Genomic DNA, 23,619 nt, shown 5'->3' on the forward strand with positions numbered 1-23,619 from the left:
ATGTTTCCCTTCATACTGTCCACAAATACAGCTTCTTCAAATCCATAAATTCTTTATCTCATCTTTATTATTGCTTAGCATTCACTCTCCCATATTTTTCCTTTACTTTCACCAAACCTTTTCTATATGTGCAGGACAGTAAAACCTCCATTGCAGTTTAGAAAAATCATTGTTGACGTGAAAGCAGACAAAATCTTTGCAATTATTAGAATTGTTCTTTGCCCTTTCAGCTCGAAAGTGCATCCAGTGCAATCAACTTCTAGAAAAAACATTTACATAAATCAGAATGCTTTCATTCAGTCTCAGCCAAAATAGCTTCTATTTGGAACAGTATAAAAGGCAAAGAAAAAACCACACACACATACACACACACAGATGAAGTCCAATTCTACAAAGTTCTCATCAAACCTTTTGTAAATCCACTGACTGCAATTCCAATTTTCTAATTACATAGTTGTAATTAATTATATAAATATGGTATGGTACTATCCACAGTCTGTGCTTGTGATAACGGTACATTTGTCTGAAAGGAATTTAGCAAGATAAACTGGACATTTCATACCTTGAGACCTTGGCATTCTTTCATCAGCACTCATTTGCATTCTCATTAGTATGCATGAGATTTTCATTGAACTTTAAGGCTTCTACTGGCATATAACGCATTGTAATGAGCGTAAAAGTGAGCATGCAAATTAAAACTCCCATTAATCACTAAATGGTACCCATTAAAAAGAGAGAGTGAAGGACTAGAATAGACAGGCTGTAAAATGCAGCATGAGGCACACAAACTCCTAAATCTCGTCACAGAAAATGACAGATACCTTTTCATGAGGACCAGTGACATGTATGAAGAAGGTAAATTACTAGATACAGTAAGTGACAATTTAGAATAAAAATGAAAAAAAAAGGTTATTGACAGCCTGCATCCACAATATAGCCTTTGGCAAAAGGCACATTACTTCCTTTCTTGAAAGGGAACCCTGACAGAGCAAGGAAAGGTGTTACTTACACATGTTATCCAGGCTAATTGGGGACTCATTCATGTTTTTCCTCAAACCATGGTTGTCATATTGTTGGTTTGGACATGGGACACTCATGTTCAAACGCTTGGTCTGCTGTGAAGCTTATGTGTTGTGTTCATGGAGAAAATCATACACACTTAGCCTAATTGTACCTCTCAGGATTGTTGGGAGTATTAGAGGGGGGGAAAGTGTGCTGTACACATCCCAGACTCTTAGAACAGAGGGAGAAACCCCCACAAAAAACTGTCCACTTAAACAAATGACATGCTGACTTCAACTCCTGGACATCCCAAAAGACTAAAAAAAACCTGTCTTCAGAACAAGCTTCAGTCCTTGAGGAATTCCACAGTCGAAGGACATCCACCAAGAATATTCTTCTGTGTACCAGTGGCATAGATATATTATTGTCAAAATGCATTCGTGGTTCCTATGAGCAATCACAATGAAAGCGAAGGGAAGGGAAATTGGATCAAATGGTACTGTATTTCAAGGTTTGCTGGTTAAAGCAAGCCTGAAGAAAACAGACTATAGAAAACTGGGGGAGAGGGGCATACTGGAAGCCATAAAGAAGTGAGCCATACATTTAGTTATAATCCCATAAACTATATGCAAGGGCACCCCACCCATCACCTCCTTCCAAATCTGTGCAATCTTGTTCATGTTTTACAGAACTGGAAAAATATGAAATCCCACAGGGAAGGCCTTAATGATGAGCAACAATTTTCACTATCTAGTATTGTTATAAGCACTGAGATAATGTAGGGAAAATGCTCTGAACATTAAAAAAAGTTATATCAATCCCAGTACAGTATTATTAAAATCTACTTCTTTCTCCTAGAAACAGCCCTAGATAAAAAAAGAGGGAGAATATGATTCTCATTTTCCCCCACCATTTCCAAACAAAAGATTTCAGCAGTTAACATGTTAACTGGAAAAAAAATCCAGTTAATGTTGGTCTTTGCATTTAAGCACCTACATTTTTCTCTGTTCTGTCATAAACAAGAATACACTGCACACCTCCTCTGCCCAAATAATGGATGGGGAAACAAAGCAGTCTGAACATTTTCTTCCCATTCCCTGAAAGGAACTGTGCTTAAAGAGAGAAAGAGACCATTGCCTATTCATAACACTTTTTATTTCCCTTCTCTTCACAAATCCTTCCAATTCAATGCCACTATAATCACAAAGGGAAAAAATGTTATGGTAATTATAAGCATGAGCAAGTGTTGTGTTAAAAATGCAAATGCTGCTAATAAAAGTATGCCTTGCCACACATGGTTTATTTTCTGTGCTGGAAAGCCAAATAAACTGCCCAGATTTGCAAATGTATCCTACGCTTCAGAAAGCCATAGGAAAAAGGCATTTTGCACTTGTGTCTTCTTTTGTTATCCATGGTCACTTAAAACAAGCCCATTTTCTCAATCCCTAATTATAGAGTTGTGCATTGTTTTTATCCTAGTTGATGTTAAATCATATGATGCATTTCAAACATATGTACTTTTTACTTTCCCTGCTTAAGAGCCATACTTTCAAAGACAAGGAAATTAGGTGGCATCCCACCTGCATAGTGTACTTCCACTTCCACAAGCAGGATGTTTGTTTGCTTCTCCTTCTCCTCTCTGCAGCTCTTCATGCGCTCCCAAAATCTGCTCTGGAGGCTTGGGGGAGCCTCTGGGACAGATGAATGGCAGTGGGGAAGGGAGGAAGGGAAATTCCATTGCATCTGCTGGTGCAACACTGGATCTCGCCCATTGTGTTTGAGGTTAGACAGAAAATTCAGAGATGGTACGTCAAGATATACCAGTCTGCTGCAATAGCCTTTTCAGTGGTTCCTCCACCTGCCACAAAGGACTAAGGGAAAAGTAATAACTGGACAAGCCAGAATGATGGGTGTCAAGTGGAAACAAAATTTGACCATCTTAAGAAATCTTAAGGCAAGGGCTAGGCTTAGATGCTCTGTTGTGTCCTTTCAATTTAGCCTGGGAGAATTACAAGTCACTTTATCATACATTACTTTAGCTGTCTCAAGAATGTATTACCTTCCCATTCTGTGGGTATATCCCCTGCTTCATACTGGTGTTCTTTTATACCAAAAGCTTCTACAAATCTTCTCTCTTTAATGAGCTGACCTATTTCAAAGAGAAAAAATGCTGATTAAGAACATTACATAAAACATTCACATGCATGTGAACAGGTGAAAATTTGATATTCTTCAGTGCTATTTTGACTGAGAAAATCATATACTGTTTTTTCTCATCACTAGGTGTTGTTTAAATCTGGGTCTGTCTGCCTTCCCATCTCTTGCTTCATGGCTTAACTCCTCTGCAGCATGCACACGCACACACACACACACACACCATTTTGTCTCAAGCTAGCTGCACTGTTGTTGAGTGTGTAAACCCCGGATCTGCCCAATCAAAGAGATGAAGTCGCTTCTACTTTGCATCAGAAGAAATGGAGCTACACTTTAGACTTCAGAAACAACTAACTAAAAACAGTACAGGAAGATTTCAACTCAGAGCAGGGTTTAAAAAGCCCTTTAGATTTCAATTCCATGCAAGTTTATATTTGCTATTGTACTGAATGGGACTTAACCAGGTAAGTGTGCATAGGATTGCAGCCTTAGAGTAACCCATTAACATCTCACTTCTTTTACACTTAAGAGAAAAGGGAAAGGAGGGTGTTATTTCTCTACTTTATACAGTACTTGATAATTTCTTCCACTCTACATATTTTCAGTACTGTAATTGTAAATGAACTGCACTATTAAAATAATTAAAGCACTTTATCGTTCTAGTACAGTATTGGATTTAAAGGGAAACAATTGTACAGCCTTTTAGTAGGAAGTCACATATTTTAAATGTTTTGCAAGCAAATTAGAAGAGATTGATATACTTTGGTAGAGCATGAGACACTTGATCTCAGGGTCATGGGTTTGAGCCCCACATTGGGCAAAGGATTCCTGCATTGCAGGGGGTTGGACTAGATTACTAGATTCGATTATTCTATGAATCTCACCCCACTTCTATAGCCCTACCTCCAAGAGCTACAATTTTAGCAAAACATCTGAAAGGATGTGTGATCTGTTTGGTTCATTGTCAACGTATGGCACCACTGCTAGACTGTATCTTGCTTTAAGGAACATTCTGGGTAGAAGCAGCCAAACTCTGCTTCCCACTGAGTGTTTTATTTATTTGGTCAACAGTGTAAAGCACTTAGTAATTCTATTTTATGAAGTTATGTATTATTTATAAATGTCTAAGAGAAAGTTGCTTTGTAAAGAGTGTCATGCTGTTTGAACATTATTTGCTTTACAAATGAACTAAGGAAAATGAAAGACTGTATTAACTCCTCCTAAAGTTATGACAATTATTATTTATTATTTATTGAATTTATAAACCACCCTATACCAAGAGGTCTCAGGGCGGTTTACAGAAAAGATTGACATAAAAACCACAATATATATAATCAAAATAAAAACAACAATCCAATAACCCCCCAAAAAGAGCCACATTTTAAAAGGGCATAGGATGTCAGTCAAAGGCCTGGGTAAAAAGGAACGTTTTTGTCTGGCACCTAAAGGTGTACAATGAAGGCGCCAGGCGAACTTCCCTGGTGAGAGCATTCCACAGAGAGCCACTGCAGAGAAGGCCCATTCTCGTGTTGCTACCCTCCAGACCTCTTGAGGAGGCGGCACGCAATGAAGGGCCTCAGTAAATTATCTCAGGGTCTGGGTAGGTCCATATGGGAAGAGGCAGTCCTGAGCCATTTAAGGCTTTGTGGGTCAAAACCAGCACTTTGAATTGGGCCTGGAAACTAATTGGTAGCCAGCGCAGTTGGACCAGGATTGGTGTAATATGTTCAAACTGTCTTGCTCTGGTGAGCAACCTGACCGCTGAATTCTGCACTAGCTGGTTTCCAAACCGTCTTCAGAGGCAGCTCTATATATAACGCATTGCAGTAATCTAACCTTGATGTTACCAGAGCATAGACAACAGTATTTAGGCTATCCTTGTCCAGTTAGGGGAGTAACTGGGCCACCAGCCGAAGCTGATGGAAGCCACTCCAGGCCACTGAGGCCACCTGAGCCTCGAGTGACAGCAAAGGATCCAGGAGTACCCACAAGCAATGAACCTGCTCCTTCAGAGGAAGTGTAACCCCATCTAAAGCAGGCGACCTCCCACCCATCTGGTATAGGGAACCACCCACTAACAGTGCCTCAGTCTTATCTGGATTGAGCTTCAGTTTGTTGGCTCTCATCCAGTCCATTACCAAGGCAAGGCAAGTGTTTCCACATGCAAAATGACTTAGTTGAACTGTATTTTTAGATTATGAGCCTGAGAGGAAGGAGAAAGTCTTACCGGTAGTAGTGACTTTTGTAAGCTGCTCTGAGAGCCTTTTAAGCTCAAAAGCAGGGTGCAAATGCTGTATGTAAATAAGACTTCATAATTTCAGAGGATGCGGTGGCTATGAGAGCTGCATGTTTCCCAGCACTTGCTCCAGATACAAGTTGTCACTGACTGGAATGGGGGAAAGGAAGATTATTTCCTTTCAAATAGCAGCAGCAACAGAGAAAGAAAGGGTCTGTGTCCCACAAATGCACTAGCTGCCCCTGCTGGGAAGTTCAGGCGAGAGCCATATCTCTGGAGTATAAAAATTTCTCAAGCACCTTGTAGAGAATGAGTGTATCTACTCATATTGCCACAGGTCACCAGTGCGTCCTGTACAAGTACCTGAGTGACTTAAGAAGAGCTCTTTTCCTATCTTGGATGCTTCCCATCACATAGACACACTTTTTATTCAGCCACTACACACTCTGCGGTACCTTAGATACTAACCAATTCTTTATGACATAAACTTTCCTAGTGTCCACTTCAAACACTGGATGAAGCTGACTTTAATCCACAAATGCTTATACCATAATAGGTGTGTTGGTCTTTATGGTATCATAAGACTCCTTGGGGTTTTTGTTTTTGATTGTGTAGCACCACATTAACATGACTATTCTGAAATTGTTGTCATGTGAACCACTGTTATCACAAGGGCAGTCAATTATTTTCATTTCCAAAATAAACATGCGAGACATGCTACAGAAGACTAAGAAATGCAATTAAAACTCAAACAAAATAGACACAAATATCTATGTTTATCTACATATAGGAAAGGTGCTACTATATACCAATTAACAAGATACATAATTAACTCTAATTATTCAAATAGCTGAAAATACATGCTCTTCAACTCATTTCTTATTGAAATACTAGCTGGCCCTGCCACACGTTGCTGTGGGTCCCCAGTTCCATTCCCTGCAAACCTGAGCTATCCCATCCTCTCCTGCCCCCAGCCGCAACGCAGGCAAGTCCCTACCTCTGTTCCCTGCAAACCTGAGCTATGCCGTCCCCATCCTGCCCCCACCCGCAATTCAGACGAGTCCCCAGTTCCATTCCCTGCAAACCTGAGCTGACATGTTTTGGGATGTGGGTGGCTAGGGCAGGATCCCGGCGTGGCCCTTTGTGGAGGAATGGCCGTTCTGGCAGCTATAGCATATTGGTTGCTGAGACGCAGGTTTGACCTTCTATTTCCCGGGATGCACTCTGTCCCACCCTTGGAGACGCAGCTTCTGGGTTCTATTTCCCAGCATGCCCGGCAGTGTCTGCTGTCTGAGTTTTGAGGTCCACAAAATGGGGTTTTACCTTGCGCTGGGGTGTCATCTGTGTACGCAAATGGTATGTGGACACTCGCTTATTCGCATGTGACATTGTGTCCAAATTTCATTGGCATTGGTCAAGCGGTTTTGGTAAGAGGTGGAGACCAACACACAAGCCCCTTTTACATTTTTATATAAATAGATTTATCTCCAAAATCAAACAGAGCTGAATATTATCCTTAGATTAAACTCCTGCAGTTGAACGAAGTCTGGCAGTACGCCCCCCCCCCGCCCCAGTTTTCAAGATTAAGGCATTTTGGGATAGAAACTACAAAATTTGTTACTAATTTCAAAGCAGTTATTTCATTTATTCCTGGCATAAATGCTTTGAAGAATGAAGGCACTGGTCTAACCAAGGCCAATTAACAAAATTCATGGAATAAAACAGGATTTGAACTCAGATCCCTGTACATACTCAGTCCATGTCACCACAATGACAGTTAAACAAATTCATTTCAGGACCATTATCATAGACATTCAGTATTACTGAAAAATCAAGCACCAAAAATGCCAGCTGTCCATAGCAACCTTCCACCTCACCATTCTCTTCACCACTCTCTTCCTCTCGTGTGAATTTTCCTCAACCCCTCCCCACAAAATGTAACTACAGTTAATGTTGACAACTGTTGCCTCTTCACATAGATTTATTAACTAGATGGTTAACAAATCCTGATCAAGAAGGAACTCTAAATGCTTGTTTAGTTTCAACCATTGTAAGGACAATTCTTGGCATATAGGGAATCTAAAGGGAGGAAAATACATATGTGGCACATTTTTGAAGAAATTCTATGTGCAATTTATCCAACTGATTATTTCCTGTAATTTATGTGTTTAAAACGCCACTGCAAAATGCAACATGCTCATTAGAGCCAGTGTGGTGTAGTGGTTAAGAGTGTTGGACTAAGGACTTGGGAGACTAGGGTTCAAATCACTACAACCAGGAAGCTCACTGGATGACCTTAGGCCAGCCACTTATTCTCAGCCTAACCTATCTCACAGGATTGTTGTGTGGATAAAAATAGGGTGGAGAAAACAATGTACACCACCTTGCAGTCCTTGGAGGAAAGGTGACATATAAATGTTAAAGAAAAGAAAAATAAAATAAATAAATGTAAATAAAAATTGTTTCAAATTTAAAAGAATGAACAAAAGTTATATTCCACCTACTTATTTCTATTTTATAACTATTTTATTTGAAGAAGAGATTTACAGGACAATCCTAACTGGAACAGGGAACATTGGAGCCAATGGTGCATTCAAAGCTCTGCTGGCTCCTGCTGGTGGGGAAGCTATTCAGCCAGAGCAGCAGAAAATGACATTTCAGGCTTAAGGTGCTGGTGTTGCTTTATTTAAGACACTAAAGTATACCTGTAGATCTCCCTTCTTTTACAGGCAGAAGAATTAGTCCTGTAGTTTTCTCATTTTTAGCAACACTCTTTGCAGTTAAAATGTGAGGATTGAATACTGAGGAATGCTGAAAAATACTCTAGAGAGATCAGACTTAAAACCCACCTGGGAATTGCTCTTCTTTGAAACTCATTTCAGCTCTCATCCATAATGAAAACTGTCCTCTGCTCAACATACCATTGCAAACCATATGAATTGTTGTATAACGGTACAACTGAACATAATCATTCTTAATTTGGAGGGAGTAATTTTTATAAATAATTATATCATGCTTCTGCCAGCCAGTCCATTTTTCAAAGATTGTCAATTTACTTCCACTGCTAGTGTTTGCTCCAATGTGCAGGTATTTAAAGATTAATAAGATTTTTGTGTTTGCAGTTTGTTAGTCCTTGGATATATTCTAACCCTTCTAAAAAGAATGCTGAGAAACAGATACGAACATGTGAAATCATCTTAGAAATGCTAGGGCTTCAAGAACCTGTGCATGGATGATGTACAGTGGTCCCTTGGTAGCCAACCAAATTTTTCTGCTCACCACAAATTCTGCCTCAAGACATTAGGCACAGCTATCCATGTAATCCAATTGGAAACCATAGCTACTGTATGAAACACACTTTTGTTGTTGTTTAGTCATTATATCAGTGCTCCTAGATAGATCTGCAATGGCTTCTTATAGCTCACCAAGCACAACTGAGGGCCAAAACATGCATGACACAAGAAAATGCTGATTTAACCCATACAAAGCTTAAAAGCATCGGCACATGATAAATTGCTCTCTTCATTATCCAATTCATGTTTTCCACAGACCCATTGAGCACTCTTTCCTTATAATTCACACAGAAGAACAAATCAGATCACACATCTTATTCAAGATGGTTGCCCTTGAAAACCAGAAAAAGTCCAGCCTCAACATCTCCCGGAACCTTTGTAACCTCTTCTTAGTTAGGTTTGGAGGAGGTATTCCTCGGGGTCAATGTGGGCCCCTCACTTAGTGCAGGTAGGCCACCCCCATCTGAAACCCTCCCACAACCTATAGTGCAGTCTCTTCTCTGTTCCTTACATTCATATTCAATGCTAGGGGTTGTGCCCATGCTTGTTTCAGTTGCCAACTCTGCCTATCCCCTTCCTTTCTACCTCACCAAAGTCACCTCCTAAAACTCCCCAAAACTACCTCATCACCTTTTTTCCTTGCCAAAGCCACCTCCCACCCACTAGAACTCATAAAAACCATACTTCATCCCTCCCTGTAGACTTTGTCAAACCTCCAGTTTGCCAGGGCCACCCACTTGCCTGGGTCAGTCTCTTGCTGGCCTGAGTTGTCCATCCAGGATGTTTGCCTACCACTAACCCCAATTCCTCCCTCCCCACCCTTTGACACTGCTGCAACAGCCCAGCAGCTCTGAGAGCTGAGTTTGTTGTCACATTTTGTTTATTGTTATATTTCCAATTCAGAGCTTTCCAAACGTTTCATGTTGGTGATACACATTTTAGACATTTATCATTTTTACTAGCAAACCAGAGGTTAAACTAACCCCTTTCCAACCCCGGGAAGAGTGCAGGGAGTGTTCGTCTGACACACTTACACACTGCAGCCAACACACTAACGTGTTGTGACACACAGTTTGGAAAGCTCTGTTCTAATTAAACACTTTCAAACTATACACAACACACACACACACACAGAGAGAGAGAGAGAGAGAGAGAGAGAAGGAGAGATATCCCTTGGAATCTGCCTCCCTCCCCTAAAAGGCAGCTCAGCTGAATTGGACCTTACTCTTCAGCATCATAGCTGCTATATCATATACACTGGTATGAATGAAATATAGAGGTGGGGATGCAATATTCCCAGTAGTGTGGAAAGTGAATTGCAATTTTGTTTGTAGGCAACAGTGAAACGGCAATTATGTTAGTGCCACAAACTACCTGTCTGTAAGCAGGCTTACCTGCCTCATGTCTTCAGGATAGGATGGGACAAATTCAAATGATCAGTTTAAAGTCCTGAGAGTATAGCTTGATGAGAATGTCCATATTATGCATGAATATATATGTAAATCCCTTAGCAATTAAAAGAAATGGCTATAGTCCTGAAATGTTTAACTTTCCAATAGTCTTGAGACATGCATTTTTTTTATTTTTTTTGGAAACTTGGATATTAAGGGAGTTCTATTCTCTCAAGGATAATAACGACAATATTATAGCCATAAAACCTAACACCTAATAAAACATTTAACTTTTTCCCCTTCTCTCTATGGAAACATAGGATTAAATTTTCACATTTCACATTTTAAAACAAGAATAAATCTGTACAATTATTTTTAATTCACTAATTGTTTTATGAGTATTTGAATGTCAGAGCAGTCTCTTCTTGGTTTATGGCTTTTAGACATACATTGTTTTTGCTTTGCAGAAAAACCAATTTCAGAGCTGAGAGGAAGAAGACCGCAGTGGGGGGTGGGTGTCCTATAACCTAATGAAGATGACCTACTTTTATGTGAGCATAACATTCATCTTCTAGAATGGGAGGTTATTACAAAATAAGATTACCTGTATGATAAATCCTCTATAATTACCTGCAAGTGCCTTATTTTTCAGTGTTGGAACATTTCTGATTTGTGGATGCATTTCGCACACTCTGCAGATGACTAAACATATATTTAGATATCAACTCTAGACATTTTTAGTTCAAATCAATTAAGGGGGGGGGAGTAGAATCATTCCCTTCTGGCTGCCTATATTTTTCGTTTAATCCTGGTCAGTGTAAGACCTTATTACAAGTAATTTGTCATTATAAGTCTGAAGAAAAATGCTAGCCTCACAATTTTTGTCATTTCCCCCACACACTTCCCTTCAGGCTGCAACTGTTGATGGGCTTTATGGAAATATAAATTCAATCAGCAGCTGCAAATTTCATGAGACGTCCATCTTCATGCTGAATTTGTAACTGAGTGTCAAAACAATCTGTGGATTCCTCCCTGATGAAACGCGCATTGAATTGTAAATTTCTGCAATTTTCTCATGTTTGAATTTAAGGGGCACTAAAATAGAACTAGCTCACATAAAGCATCTATCAGCTTAGGACAGGTAAAAAAATTCTTTGCATAGTATTCAAAGAGTTAATTTTTATTAAAAAAAAGCTATGAACAATATCTGGTCCTTTAAAAAGCAATACAAAATTAAACTACATTGCAAATTTTATTCCATTCAGAAATATAGGAGAATGAAAAAGATGTTCAGTGGGCTTTTTTTTTTTACACTTTTCAGATAAGCTACATATTTTATCTATTGTTGTCACTGTTCATTTTCCAGAATCTTGCAATGATTAAAATCCAGAAATTAGCTTGGCAAAATTTAAAAAGATTCAATGGTGTCAAAACAGTCAAACAGTTGAGTAGGAAAAGTTTAGTTTTGAAGGGGTGCTGCCTCCTCCTCTATGATATAAATCTTATTTTTAATTAAGTGTTGATGGAAGAGAAAATACAAAAATACAAAAATTAATTTAAATTGCTAAAAAGAGAGGGAGAGAGGACCGCTAGCTCATAGTTCTAACTGTTCATTGTTCTCCTGGGCAGCTCTAAAAGATGGCAATTTTCTATTCAAGCTGCTATTTCTTACAATAGCTTAAAGAAAATGTATAAGAGACAGAGCATATTATGTCAAGTGAAATATTTTATTTTAGAATGGAATGTCTCTTTCTCCAAGGATATTAAATCCCAAATATGCAAAGTGTTGTTTTCCCTTCTTTCTTCTTATTACTTTTCTCTCCAGCAGCTGTGCATGACTTTAAATATCTTCTCAACAATGCTGATACTGCTCACTGGATCCCTCACCATCCACCCCCTGCATGTTGTCTGCTTTTCAATTTTTTATTACAGAATGCAGAGCTACAAATGGCAATTGCCAAGATTTTACCGCACATAAGACATACCATTTTAATAGACTGATTACTTGGGAGTAACACAGGATCACTGGGATCAAGTCTTGGCTTGCATGATACACCCTGATTCCCAAAATGGCAACAGGATATCATCAGAGAAATCAGGATGGGGGGTACTGCTGAGGATTAAATGGAAGGAAGGTATTAAGATGGGACACCTTGCCCCCAATCTCCCAATGGCTATACACAGTGGCTTTATATAGATCAGGGGTCCCCAGACGTACCCGCCTTCAGGCCGGTGCCCGCCGCGCCGATCGCGCGGCGGGCTGGAGGGCGGGGGAGTGCGCGCACAGTGGGCCGGAGGGGGGGGAGTGCGCGCCAGTGCGCATGCGAACACCCATTTACTGGCGCGGTGGCGCACTTCCAGGCCGGAAAAATTGCCGAAAATTGTTTGTGCGCATGCATATGGGCCTCCCCCGACCCGGAAGTGCACCTCCCCCGACCCGGAAGTGCACCGGAAATGACCTCTTCTGGGTCGGGAGAGGCCCATACGCATGCGCAGAAACGTTTTTCGGCAATTTTTTTCAGATCTGGAAGTGCGCCGTCGCGCAGCGCGCCGCAAGAGCGGGCAGCGGCAGCGGGGGTCGTTGCGGGCCGGATTGGGAGGCCAATTGGGCCGCATCCGGCCCGGGGGCCGTAGTCTGGGGACCCCTGATATAGATGCTGTTCAGCACTGGGAAGAAAATACTACCTTAGGGCACTTCACAGCATAACTACCACTTAACCAATGCTACTCTCCAAAAGCATGCGCAGAAGCACTGCAACACTGTTTCCCTAGTTCTCAACTCACAAAGCTGGTCCAGAAGGATTCCATAGTTGGTAGCACCAAAAGCTACTGAGAGAGCAAGTAATAGGGTGGCACTCCCCTGTCCCTCTCTTGATCAAGGTAGTCCATCAAGGTGACAAAGACCAATTTCATCCCCAAACTGAGTCTTAACTGAGATGGAGACAGGAATGGGTCTAGATCAGGGGTAACCAACGTGATACCCTCCAGATGTTATTCAACTACAACGACCAGTTACCTTGGTCAGGGAAGCTGTCGGGCAGCAGAGTGAGCAATATACCAACAGGAATCCCAAATCTGTCTTTTTGTCCCAGCACCAGGTGCAGGTTTTCAAAGCCCCTCCCATTGCAGGGGCACTTTCTGGTGAGTAAAGTGGCAATTTATAGGCCATAGCACTGCCAACCCTGGATTGCACTCAGTACCCAAAGCTGAGTCAGATAACAACAACAACAACAACAACATTTATTATTTCTACCCCACCCATCTGGCTGGGTTTCCCCAGCCACTCTAGGCAGCTTCCAACAGGTTAAAAATACATTAAAACATCAGTCATTAAAAACATCCCTAAACATTAAGCTCATCCATGCAGGTTTCAGCACTCCCACATCTGCAATCAAATTGAGAATGACTGAAGTATTATGAACCAAACTGGCATCAAGTACCGGTAACAGCATTACCAGGCCTAATGGTCAGTATTCAAGCAACCAGAAGTCCAACAGATGGAGGGAGGGTTAGAAGAGGGGATGGCCTGGTACACATCCATATCCTCTTCTTTTCCGAAGAGAATATGTTTTCCATACCCGATTAAATCTACCACAAACCCAATGTCTCTACCTTAAAGTTCTCCACAGCTTTGGAACAATGTATCATTTTACCCTTTTTTTACATTATGTCCTTACCTTGACTTCTACTGCTCCTCCATCCTCAACCAACCAAATATATCCTGCTTTGCCCATTCTCCCTTGAACAGAACTCCGTCCCTGGACATCTGCACAGTCACAGAGCCTAGGGCTTGCTGATCAGAAGGTCGGCGGTTCTAATCCCCGTGACAGGGTGAGCTCTTGTTGCTCGGTCCCTGCTCCTGCCAACCTAGCAGTTCGAAAGCACGTCAAAGTACAAATAGATAAATAGGTAACGCTCCAGCGGGAAGGTAAACGGCGTTTCCGTGCGCTGCTCTGGTTCGCCAGAAGCTGTACGCTGGCTCCCTCGGCCAATAAAGCGAGATGAGCGCCGCAACCCCAGAGTTGTCCGCGACTGGACCTAATAGTCAGGGGTCCCTTTATCTTTACCTCTTCCATTCATTCAAATCCTTCCTCAAAAGCTAACTTTTCAGCCTACTTTTGATTTAATCTGATTATCATTTCCAACTATAAGCAAGGTTTAAGGACAGTTTCCACATTTTATACCTTGTTCCTAGCATCCTGGTACATGAATATGCCTATTTTGTCAGTATAACTTGGTTTAATGGTGGCACCATAGAAATAATAATTCCTTCTCGATTACATCTTAAAGAAATCAGTTATAGGTCTCACAAGAAGAACAGATGATTAAATATTAAAGCATATTTTTAGTGCTTGAACCCCCACACACTTACTCAGTACAAGAAATTTCACCAACCGTGGGAATCACAGCAAGTTCTTCATACTTATTTCATTCCATTGTGCTGCTTTTAACAGCCATGTGGGAAAGGCCTCAGGAGATTCCATTTTACTTCTAGCTCTGCTAATAGCTGTATTTGAAACCATGGATTAGTTACTTCTCTGTAGTTTTCTTTTAAAAGGTGAAAAGGCTTCCATGCCTCACGGGGATTTGAGATGATACATCAGCTATCACATGCAACATACTCAGTTCTTACTCCCACACAGAAATGCACTGTTTTATCCAAATGTGAAACTTAAAATTAATTTAGAGAGGGTTCAAATGATTCCCGCTGCACAGCAATTTGCAAGTTAAAATACTTTCTCCCCTTAAATCTGTCAAATTACTAGACCCTGAAGCAGACATAGCCCTTACACTGCAGTTGACAGCCCCAGACCACAAATAAGAGGATTTTACTCAGTACCTGATTTGCCACAATCATTGCAGGAAAATTCCAATGCCTTTCTTTGATTGCTTCATCATTTACACAGCTCAGCATGTAGTGAAGTATGGAAACAAAACTACTGACTCCCTCCTGCGTTGCCCCTAAGCCAGAACACACCTAATCTTCTTAAGGTATCAGACAATTCTACCATGAAGATATACTCACATGTAGCCAGTGTTTGAAATTCTCATTGTTCGAGGAGCATTTTGAGATTTCATTAGCGTGAGCTCTGGGCATAGTACTGCGCCTAATATTTCCGATTAAAATTCAGAGTGAAAGGAAAGAAGGAGCTTTTTCTGTCTCCCCACTTCCAGCTACTCTCTGAAGACTGGAGAAGAGACCCTCTTAAGAATATTAGGGGGGTGGGCAGGGGAAGGACTAGAACATGTGAAAAATGAACATAATTTTATTGGCAGTTCATTCATTTTTCAGCTTTGTTGTATTGTTATAAATAAGTGTGCCTAGACATTCTAGTGTTGTGCCCATAACATAGATTTAAGGTGCCATTTAGCTCCTAGCTTTCATATCTGTTCCTAACATTGCATGTAGCCTAAGCCGCCCACAAGACAGCACCCAGAACAGCACTGCTGAACATAATTTACATTCAATGGAGTGGCAGGATATCATATTTAGATAACTGGGATGCCCCTGAGATGTATCCTAATCCATATGAAGCAACATCTGAGAGAGGTTTTCTCAGATATGATTATGCTTCAAAGTAACCTTTTGTTCAGCAGCAGCAGCAGCAGCAGCAGCAGCAGCAGCAGCAGCAGCAGCAATTTACTCCATACAGAAGAAGAAATAGAAGTAGAAAAGATGTGAGGAATAGCAACCATTAGAAATCTTTTTACTTAGGGAACCTTACTTAAATGACACAAGCAGGCTCTCCATGCCTGTATGAAGAAAAATCAATTTCAGATAGAACGCTACTAAAAGTCAAAGTGGAGAATCTCTGTACGATAGTCAGGAAAACAAGCCTTATGAGGAACAGTTGAGGGAGCTGGGGATGTTTAGCCTGGATAAGAGGAGAGTTAGAGGAGACAAGATAGACATCTTCACATATAAAAGGACTGTCACATGGAAGATAGAACAAGCTTGTTTTCTCCTGCTCCGGAGGCAGAGGTGTGTGTGTGTGTGTGTGTGTGTGTGTGTGTGTGTGTGTAAAATGAGAATGGGGCAAGGGAGGTTGTAGTCAAGAGCAGAGTTCAACAGTTATGGTTGCATATGCTTTGGCACACAGGGCACTTTTGACCTCAAGTGGAATGACATCCCCTGATTAAGGAAATATAGCCTACTATCTTTAGGAGCCACCAAAACATACACAAGGAAATGCTTATCAGTTCCATGAACCATGGTTTTCTTAAGCCCTGTGAGGGCAATTATCAAATCTTTCAGACCACTTTGAACAACAGCTGCAAGGGAAGAATAACACAGGTGGTGTCTGTCAAGATTGCAGAAAGGGGGCCTGTTCTTTCTGCTCCCTTATCTCAATAACACATGAATTACTTCATTGTCTTGGATTTATTCTGAAGGTGAACAGACTGAATACTGGTAAGACTTTCAGATCAAGTGGTGGAAAACCCGATCAAGGATTGGACAAGATCAGGCATCCCCAAACTTCGGCCCTCCAGATGTTTTGGACTACAATTCCCATCATCCCTGACCACTAGGGATCATGGGAGTTGTAGGCCAAAACATCTGGAGGGCCGCAGTTTGGGGGTGCCTGGACTAGATGGCTTTGAAGACTCCTCCAATTTACTGGTAGTGGTTTGATGATTGATCTTCCTCAAAAAGAAAACCTGAAGGTCAATTGCCCCTCCTACAAACTCTGATGAGAGAAGAGAATACTTGCTTCAGTGATTAAAGAGAGATCAAACCCCACACTTAACGTAGAAGCCTTAAGGAGTCTTGTACATTGCTGCATGAGGCAGAGTCAATCTGGGAGTTCCTCTTTCTCTGAATGGACTCCTGCCTTGCGATTTCATAATTCTCTGGGGTGCTTCTTCCTCTAAAGGACGTATGATATCCTACCACTTCTTGGAACTTCTGGGAACTCATCATATACAAATAAACCTGAAATCCCTCTGACAGAGGCATATATATATCCTCCTTGGTAAGAAGTCACAAGTATACTATAGGTAGTAGCAGAAAGCGGCGGGGGGCATAGCACCCACACCCCTTCAGCTTAGTTAAGATTTTAAAAATGCATGGACTTAATTTAGTCTCATTTCGGGGCTTCCTGTTTCCGGCGATGAGAAATGGCTGACTCCAATACAATCGGACCTCAGCCGTGCCAGTAATTCAGGGATGATATGGGGGTAATTAGCCCTGGCAGACTCCCTAGGGTGGGGGAGGACTGTCTCACAGAACCGCAGATTGTCCGAGATTGTCAGCTTGCATCAAGGTGCAGGCGGCAGGACACTGGGTCCCAGAGCATGACACGGCTGGCACTCTTCGAAGCCACTCTCATAGCTGGAAATATCTGTTTGATAAAATAATTACCGTAGATTTGGACAATAGACAGACATAATCTGGACCGAAGAAGACTGAGAAACAACCTGCAGAATGGCACAGTCCTTGGTGTTTAAGCTCAGACTTCAAAGAGATTCTCATCATGGTGTTTGGATTACGGAGGCGATTGGTACGTTATTTTCAATACCTACAATTGTTTTTCTATGCCAAGCCTCATTAAGAAACCTTTAAAAAAAAGTACAGATGGACTTTTATTTATAATTAAGTATTCAATTGTGCAGCTTTACTTAAGACTTGAAAGACTTGATAAAGATAAAGATAAAAGAAGAAACAAGATGGTGCTTGTTAATATGACGCAGCACAGAAAAATGAGAATTCCTCCCTTTTTCGAGGGAAGTGGGAGATGCTTGCTGGCTGACTTTGTAGTGACTTGAGACAATAATCTGGGATAACATGCAGTGCATCTGTTTGCAGAATTTCTTCATTATGAGCGAGAGAGAAGGCTAAATGGATGTCTAGCAGCCCCCCTTCTAGGGCCCAGAAGGGGGGAATGTGTGGTCTCCAAAAGCTGATCAATCATCAAATGACTTATATCTGTGGAATACAGTTCATTTACATTGCAATACAGTGGTTGTTGTTGTTTAGTCATTTAGTCGTTTCCGACTCTTCGTGACCCCATGGACCATAGCACACCAAGCACTCCTGTCTTGCACTGCCTCCCGCAGTTTGGTCAAACTCATGTTCGTAGCTTCGAGAACACTGTCCAACCATCTCGTCCTCTGTCGTCCCCTTCTCCTTGTGCCCTCAATCTTTCCCAACATCAGGGTCTTTTCCAGGGAGTCTTCTCTTCTCATGAGGTGGCCAAAGTATTGGAGCCTCAGCTTCAGGATCTGTCCTTCCAGGGAGCACTCAGGGCTGATTTCCTTCAGAATGGATAGGTTTGATCTTCTTGCAGTCCATGGGACTCTCAAAAGTCTCCTCCAGCACCATAATTCAAAAGCATCAATTCTTCGGCGATCAGCCTTCTTGATGGTCCAGCTCTCACTTCCATAAATCACTACTGGGAAAACCATAGCTTTAACTATACAGACCTTTGTCGGCAAGGTGATGTCTCTGCTTTTTAAGATGCTATCTAGGTTTGTCATTGCTTTTCTCCCAAGAAGCAGGCGTCTTTTAATTTCGTGACTGCTGTCACCATCTGCAGTGATCAAGGAGCCCAAGAAGATAAAATCTCTCACTGCCTCCATTTCTTCCCCTTCTATTTGCCAGAAGGTGATGGGACCAGTGGCCATGATCTTGGTTTTTTTGATGTTGAGCTTCAGACCATATTTTGCGCTCTCCTCTTTCACCCTCATTAAAAGGTTCTTTAATTCCTCCTCACTTTCTGCCATCAAGGTTGTGTCATCAGCATATCTGAGGTTGTTGATATTTCTTCCGGCAATCTTGGGATTCATCTTGGGATTCATCTAGTCCAGCCTTTCGCATGATGAATTCTGCATATAAGTTAAATAAGCAGGGAGACAATATACAACCTTGTCGTACTCCTTTCCCAATTTTGAACCAATCAGTTGTTCCATATCCAGTTCTAACTGTAGCTTCTTGTCCCACATAGAGATTTCTCAGGAGACAAGATGAGGTGATCAGGCACTCCCAATTCTTTAAGAACTTGCCATAGTTTGCTGTGGTCGACACAGTCAAAGGCTTTTGCATAGTCAATGAAGCAGAAGTAGACGTTTTTCTGGAACTCTCTAGCTTTCTCCATAATCCAGCGCATGTTTGCTATTTGGTCTCTGGTTCCCCTGCCCCTTCAAAATCCAGCTTGCACTTCTGGGAGTTCTCGGTCCACATACAATAGAGTGGTACCTCGGTTTAAGTACATAATTGGTTCTGGAAGTCTGTACTTAACCTGAAGCGTACTTAACCTGAAGCGAACTTTCCCATTGAAAGTAATGGAAAGTGGATTAATCCGTTCCAGACGGTCCGCGGAGTATTTAAACTGAAGCGTACTTAACCTGAAGCAAACTTTCCCATTGAAAGTAATGGAAAGTGGATTAATCCATTCCAGACGGGTCCGCGGAGTACTCAACCTAAAGTGTACTTAACGCGAAGTATGAGTGTAATTGGTTCTGGAAGTCTGTACTTAACCTGAAGTGAACTTTCCCATTGAAAGTAATGGAAAGTGGATTAATCTGTCCCAGATGGGTCCGTGGAGTACTTAAACTGAAAGTACTCAAACCGAAGCGTACTTAAACTGAGGTATGACTGTATTGCAAACAGTATGCGTAACATCAAACGACAGGCTTGGACAACAGCCTGGATTAGAATAACTTAGCAACATGGGAGTTGCTGCGTCATTAAACTCTAAACAATAGACTTGGACAACAGCCTGGATTGGAAGATTGGAATGAAGTCAGGAAAAGCTGCGCTGGCAAATACAGTTGGAAAAAAATATTTACAAATAAAGCTGTATTCGATGGATGAAAAAGGATATATGATTTCTGACATGATTGAGAATCACATAGCCAGGGATGGAGAACTTTAAAGCGTTAAGATAGGAATGTGGAAAATACGAGTACAACAAGAAGGAGGCAGGAATGAAGATACTGGAGATATACTTCAAGAGGTCCAGACTATGGGGAGCCCAGAAAAATTAATAATTTGGACTGTAATTTGGTTTTTTTATTTACCTCTGAGTAGACATGCCTAGGATTGCACTGTTAAATGGGGTTAATTCAAGTATTTAATCCTCTTCAGAGTTGTAAATCTATATGTGCAACTTGGGATAGAAAGCATAACCATTTAATAACCTACAATTCTTTCTTTGTGCATAATATTTGCGGATTTATGTATACGTGAGCACACCTGTAAGATGGAAGAGGGTGAATTAAAATATAAGAAAAAGATATCAAATAGATCACCCAGTGGACAAATTGACAGTTAATTATTTCTTTTCCAAAAGCAAATCAATATTGGCATTCCTTCAGTCTTACCCCACTAGTACTTTGAATCTCATCTTGAAATCGATGCAAGTTTCTCCTAGTATACTTTTCTATTCAATCCACCTCCTATGCATTTTAATTTCTTACTGTTCTTTAGGAGACACCTTGTTCAGATTAATAATTATTATTTCATAGACATATCTGGGGGTTCATAAAGGTTACCATTCATACACGTGTTGCAGGTTACATATCAGAAGTGGTTCTGGGTAGCCAACATTAGGGAAGAACACACTGCTCTATTGATTTACAGGAGCATCAGAGCATGATGTGTTCTGCAGCCTGAATCTGATCCCTTGCAGTGCTTTGTCAGCTGCTGTGGATTTTTGAATTTTTTTTGAAAGGCTCTCAGCACAAAGATCCATTTTGACTATGTACTGTAATAGGAGATAGCAATAAAAAAGGTATAGCCTAAACAGAAAATTGGAAACACAATTAAGTCAGCAAATTTTTCCAAAGAAGCTATACTCCTTACATGTTTAAAAAGTGGCCAGTGAGAGAGGACACAAAACTACTGCACTAACACTCTACTTCAGTAGGCTAAAAGAAAATCTATATCACAGGTAACAACAAAAAGAGCAAAGTAAAATTTGAAAGAAAAGAGCCGAATCCCTGAATGAGACCAAGGACCAAATACATATTACATTACTCACACCTCTTCAAAAGCAAGCTGAAACTGGCTTATTTTGAAGACAAGGTAGGTATGGCTCTATGGAAATCTGTGCATCTCCTAATTAAAAATGCCACCCCGGATCCATTTGACCAAACACCATACACTATTTGGGAACAAATAGGAGATCGGTCAGAGGGTGATTGAGAGGGAAACTGGTGCAGGCCCCTGGTTCAGATCTTAAGCGCACTTAACATGATGCAACATACAGTTTGGTCCAAAGACAAATGAAACAGAAATGGTTCACAGCTCCACACAAGACTCTTCTTCCCAACTCTACCAAGTTTCACAACAAAACTTCACCCTAATACTCCATATCATTTCCATGCACCTCACTTTCTCCAGGGCACAACTGCCCTCTTTTTCTATTCCAGTTATAAAGCATTCAATCTCTCCTTCCAGGTAATACCCATTTACGGTACTGTTGACTGAAACCCAGCTTTTCAAGCTAGAACTCTCATGAGAGGAAAGCCATCTCTGCAGACGGTTTCCTGCTGCTATTTTGCAAATCTGGCAAGCTGACCATGCATAGTTCACACCTTTGTGCTAGCTTCTCTAAGCCAAAGTGTGTGACATATTGAGGAATGTGAGCAAAATTAGATAAAGCAGTGGCCTCTGCAAAACAGAGAGAGATAGAAAGTTGTTTTGGGATTGAAGAGCTCCATTATTGTGAAGAAGGCTCACAAATAGTATACTGCATCTGCCTGAGAAAATATTTTATTTGCATAAGCTATAAAAACTAGAAAAAGGGACATTTGAGTATTAAAAGTTCTTGGCAAGCAAGTGCACCGGTATTTGCAAACAAATATGTATTTGCTAATAAAGTTGTTACCACTGGTGAGGCAACAAAGCCTTTGTTGGAGTGCTTGGTAGCCCCTGTGCGTACATGAAGCATGCCTTCCCATAGTTAACTCTTCCCAAATACATTACTTTCTCACTAGCAATAAAGTTACTGTTTAATTTGGCCTTGACCCTTCACTACATAGATATTTCCATTTCCCAAGTAATTGCTTTTTTCTTTCTTTCAGTGGAATGCTTTTTCTTTCAGTTCTCTCTCAAGAGCCCTCAAACATCTTTGAACGGTGTTATTAACATTCTTCTTATTCTACTTATTTGAAGAATCTGCTAAATGCCATTCAGCATTTCAATGTTGGTGTTTTACTAGTTACCCATGGTCACTCTTTTTCTAGATTTCCAATGTAGCATTGTGGTCTTGATGTTTTTGTTTTTCAACAGTCTGTAAACATATCTCTCTTTCTCTCACACACACCACTTCTTTACATTGTCTCCCACATCAATTTTCAATAGCACTGCACATTTCTTTACATTTTACTCATCATTTTCAAGAGTTCTTAACAGCTTTCAGTCATCTTTAACAATGCATCACTCATCTCCACTGGATGAATCCAAGGCTCAGAATCATACATTTCCCTTTTTATAATGTATTCTCTCTTTCTATTTGAGTACCCTTTCCTTTCTTGTGCCTCTTGTTCACCAGCATTCAAGGGGTCATTTTGTACATTTATTTTTTACTGATTTTTGCTAAGTAAATTGTTTTGGCATACATACAGAAGGGAGAAAGTTCAGTGTGAACCAGAATTGCACATGTGTGTTGTAATGGTGAACTCTCCACTAGATAGAAACTATATTTCAATTTCAAACATACAAAATCACTGCAAATGGCCTGAATTTAGTTCAAAAAGGACTAACAAATACTGCAAATATAAATTATGAACAATTAAAATATTCTGCACTTGTCAAACAATGGAAGCTGAGAGAAATACTACATTCACATAGGGAAGGATATCAGTCTTTAATAGTTCCACCAGCAAGTTAACCACCATGATAGGTCTATAGGAGAAAAGACAAGTGGCCATCTAGAGCAGGCTTCCTCAAACTCGGCCCTCCAGATGTTTTTGGCCTACAACTCCCATGATCCCTAGCTAGCAGGACCAGTGGTCAGGGATGATGGGAATTGTTGTCTCAAAACATCTGGAGGGCTGAGTTTGAGGAAGCCTGATCTAGAGTATTAAGACAGCTATCCATGGGTTGATAGGTCACTGGCATGTTGCAGAAAAAGACGGTAAAAAATGGGGGGGGGAACAGTGCTATTTTAGACAGTTTATGATCCTTTTCTGCATGCAAGTAAGAATTGTAGCAAAAAAAGCAGAGTGGAAGTTGAGAAACAGATAGATTATAAGCTGTCAATTTAAAATATGATAATGCACAGCTAAACATTCATCTACATGACAGATGAACAGATGGATTTTTTTACTTCATTTTTGAAAAAATGGACCAACACTTAAATGCAACTATCCCCCTTTTTAAAGGAAGCAAATGCCTCACTCAAGAAACAAATGTGGAATGCTTAACATAACATAGAACTCTGTGATTAAAACTAATGTTACTGTACAAATGTAATACTAGTATACAAATGAATGATAAAATAATAGGCAATTGTGAATAGCCTTGGTAAAAGCAAACTGCAAGAATAATGAATTTGTTTACACTGTCATCTCAACAAGCAAATAAAATCCAGATGAA

At 40.7% G+C, this 23,619-nt stretch overlaps 1 protein-coding gene across 1 annotated transcript in view; it reads right to left on the reverse strand.

The window, feature by feature from the left end:
• Window positions 1-23,619, reverse strand: part of NDUFAF2 (NADH:ubiquinone oxidoreductase complex assembly factor 2) — a 46,640-nt gene that overhangs the window by 10,379 nt on the left and 12,642 nt on the right. The window contains exon 2 of the mRNA XM_035100365.2: window positions 3,062-3,151. Coding sequence (XP_034956256.1) covers window positions 3,062-3,151 — 90 coding nt within the window. The remainder of the gene's footprint in view (window positions 1-3,061; window positions 3,152-23,619) is intronic.

The sequence above is a fragment of the Zootoca vivipara genome, chromosome 11 (assembly GCF_963506605.1).
Source record: "Zootoca vivipara chromosome 11, rZooViv1.1, whole genome shotgun sequence".
Lineage (NCBI taxonomy): Eukaryota > Metazoa > Chordata > Lepidosauria > Squamata > Lacertidae > Zootoca > Zootoca vivipara.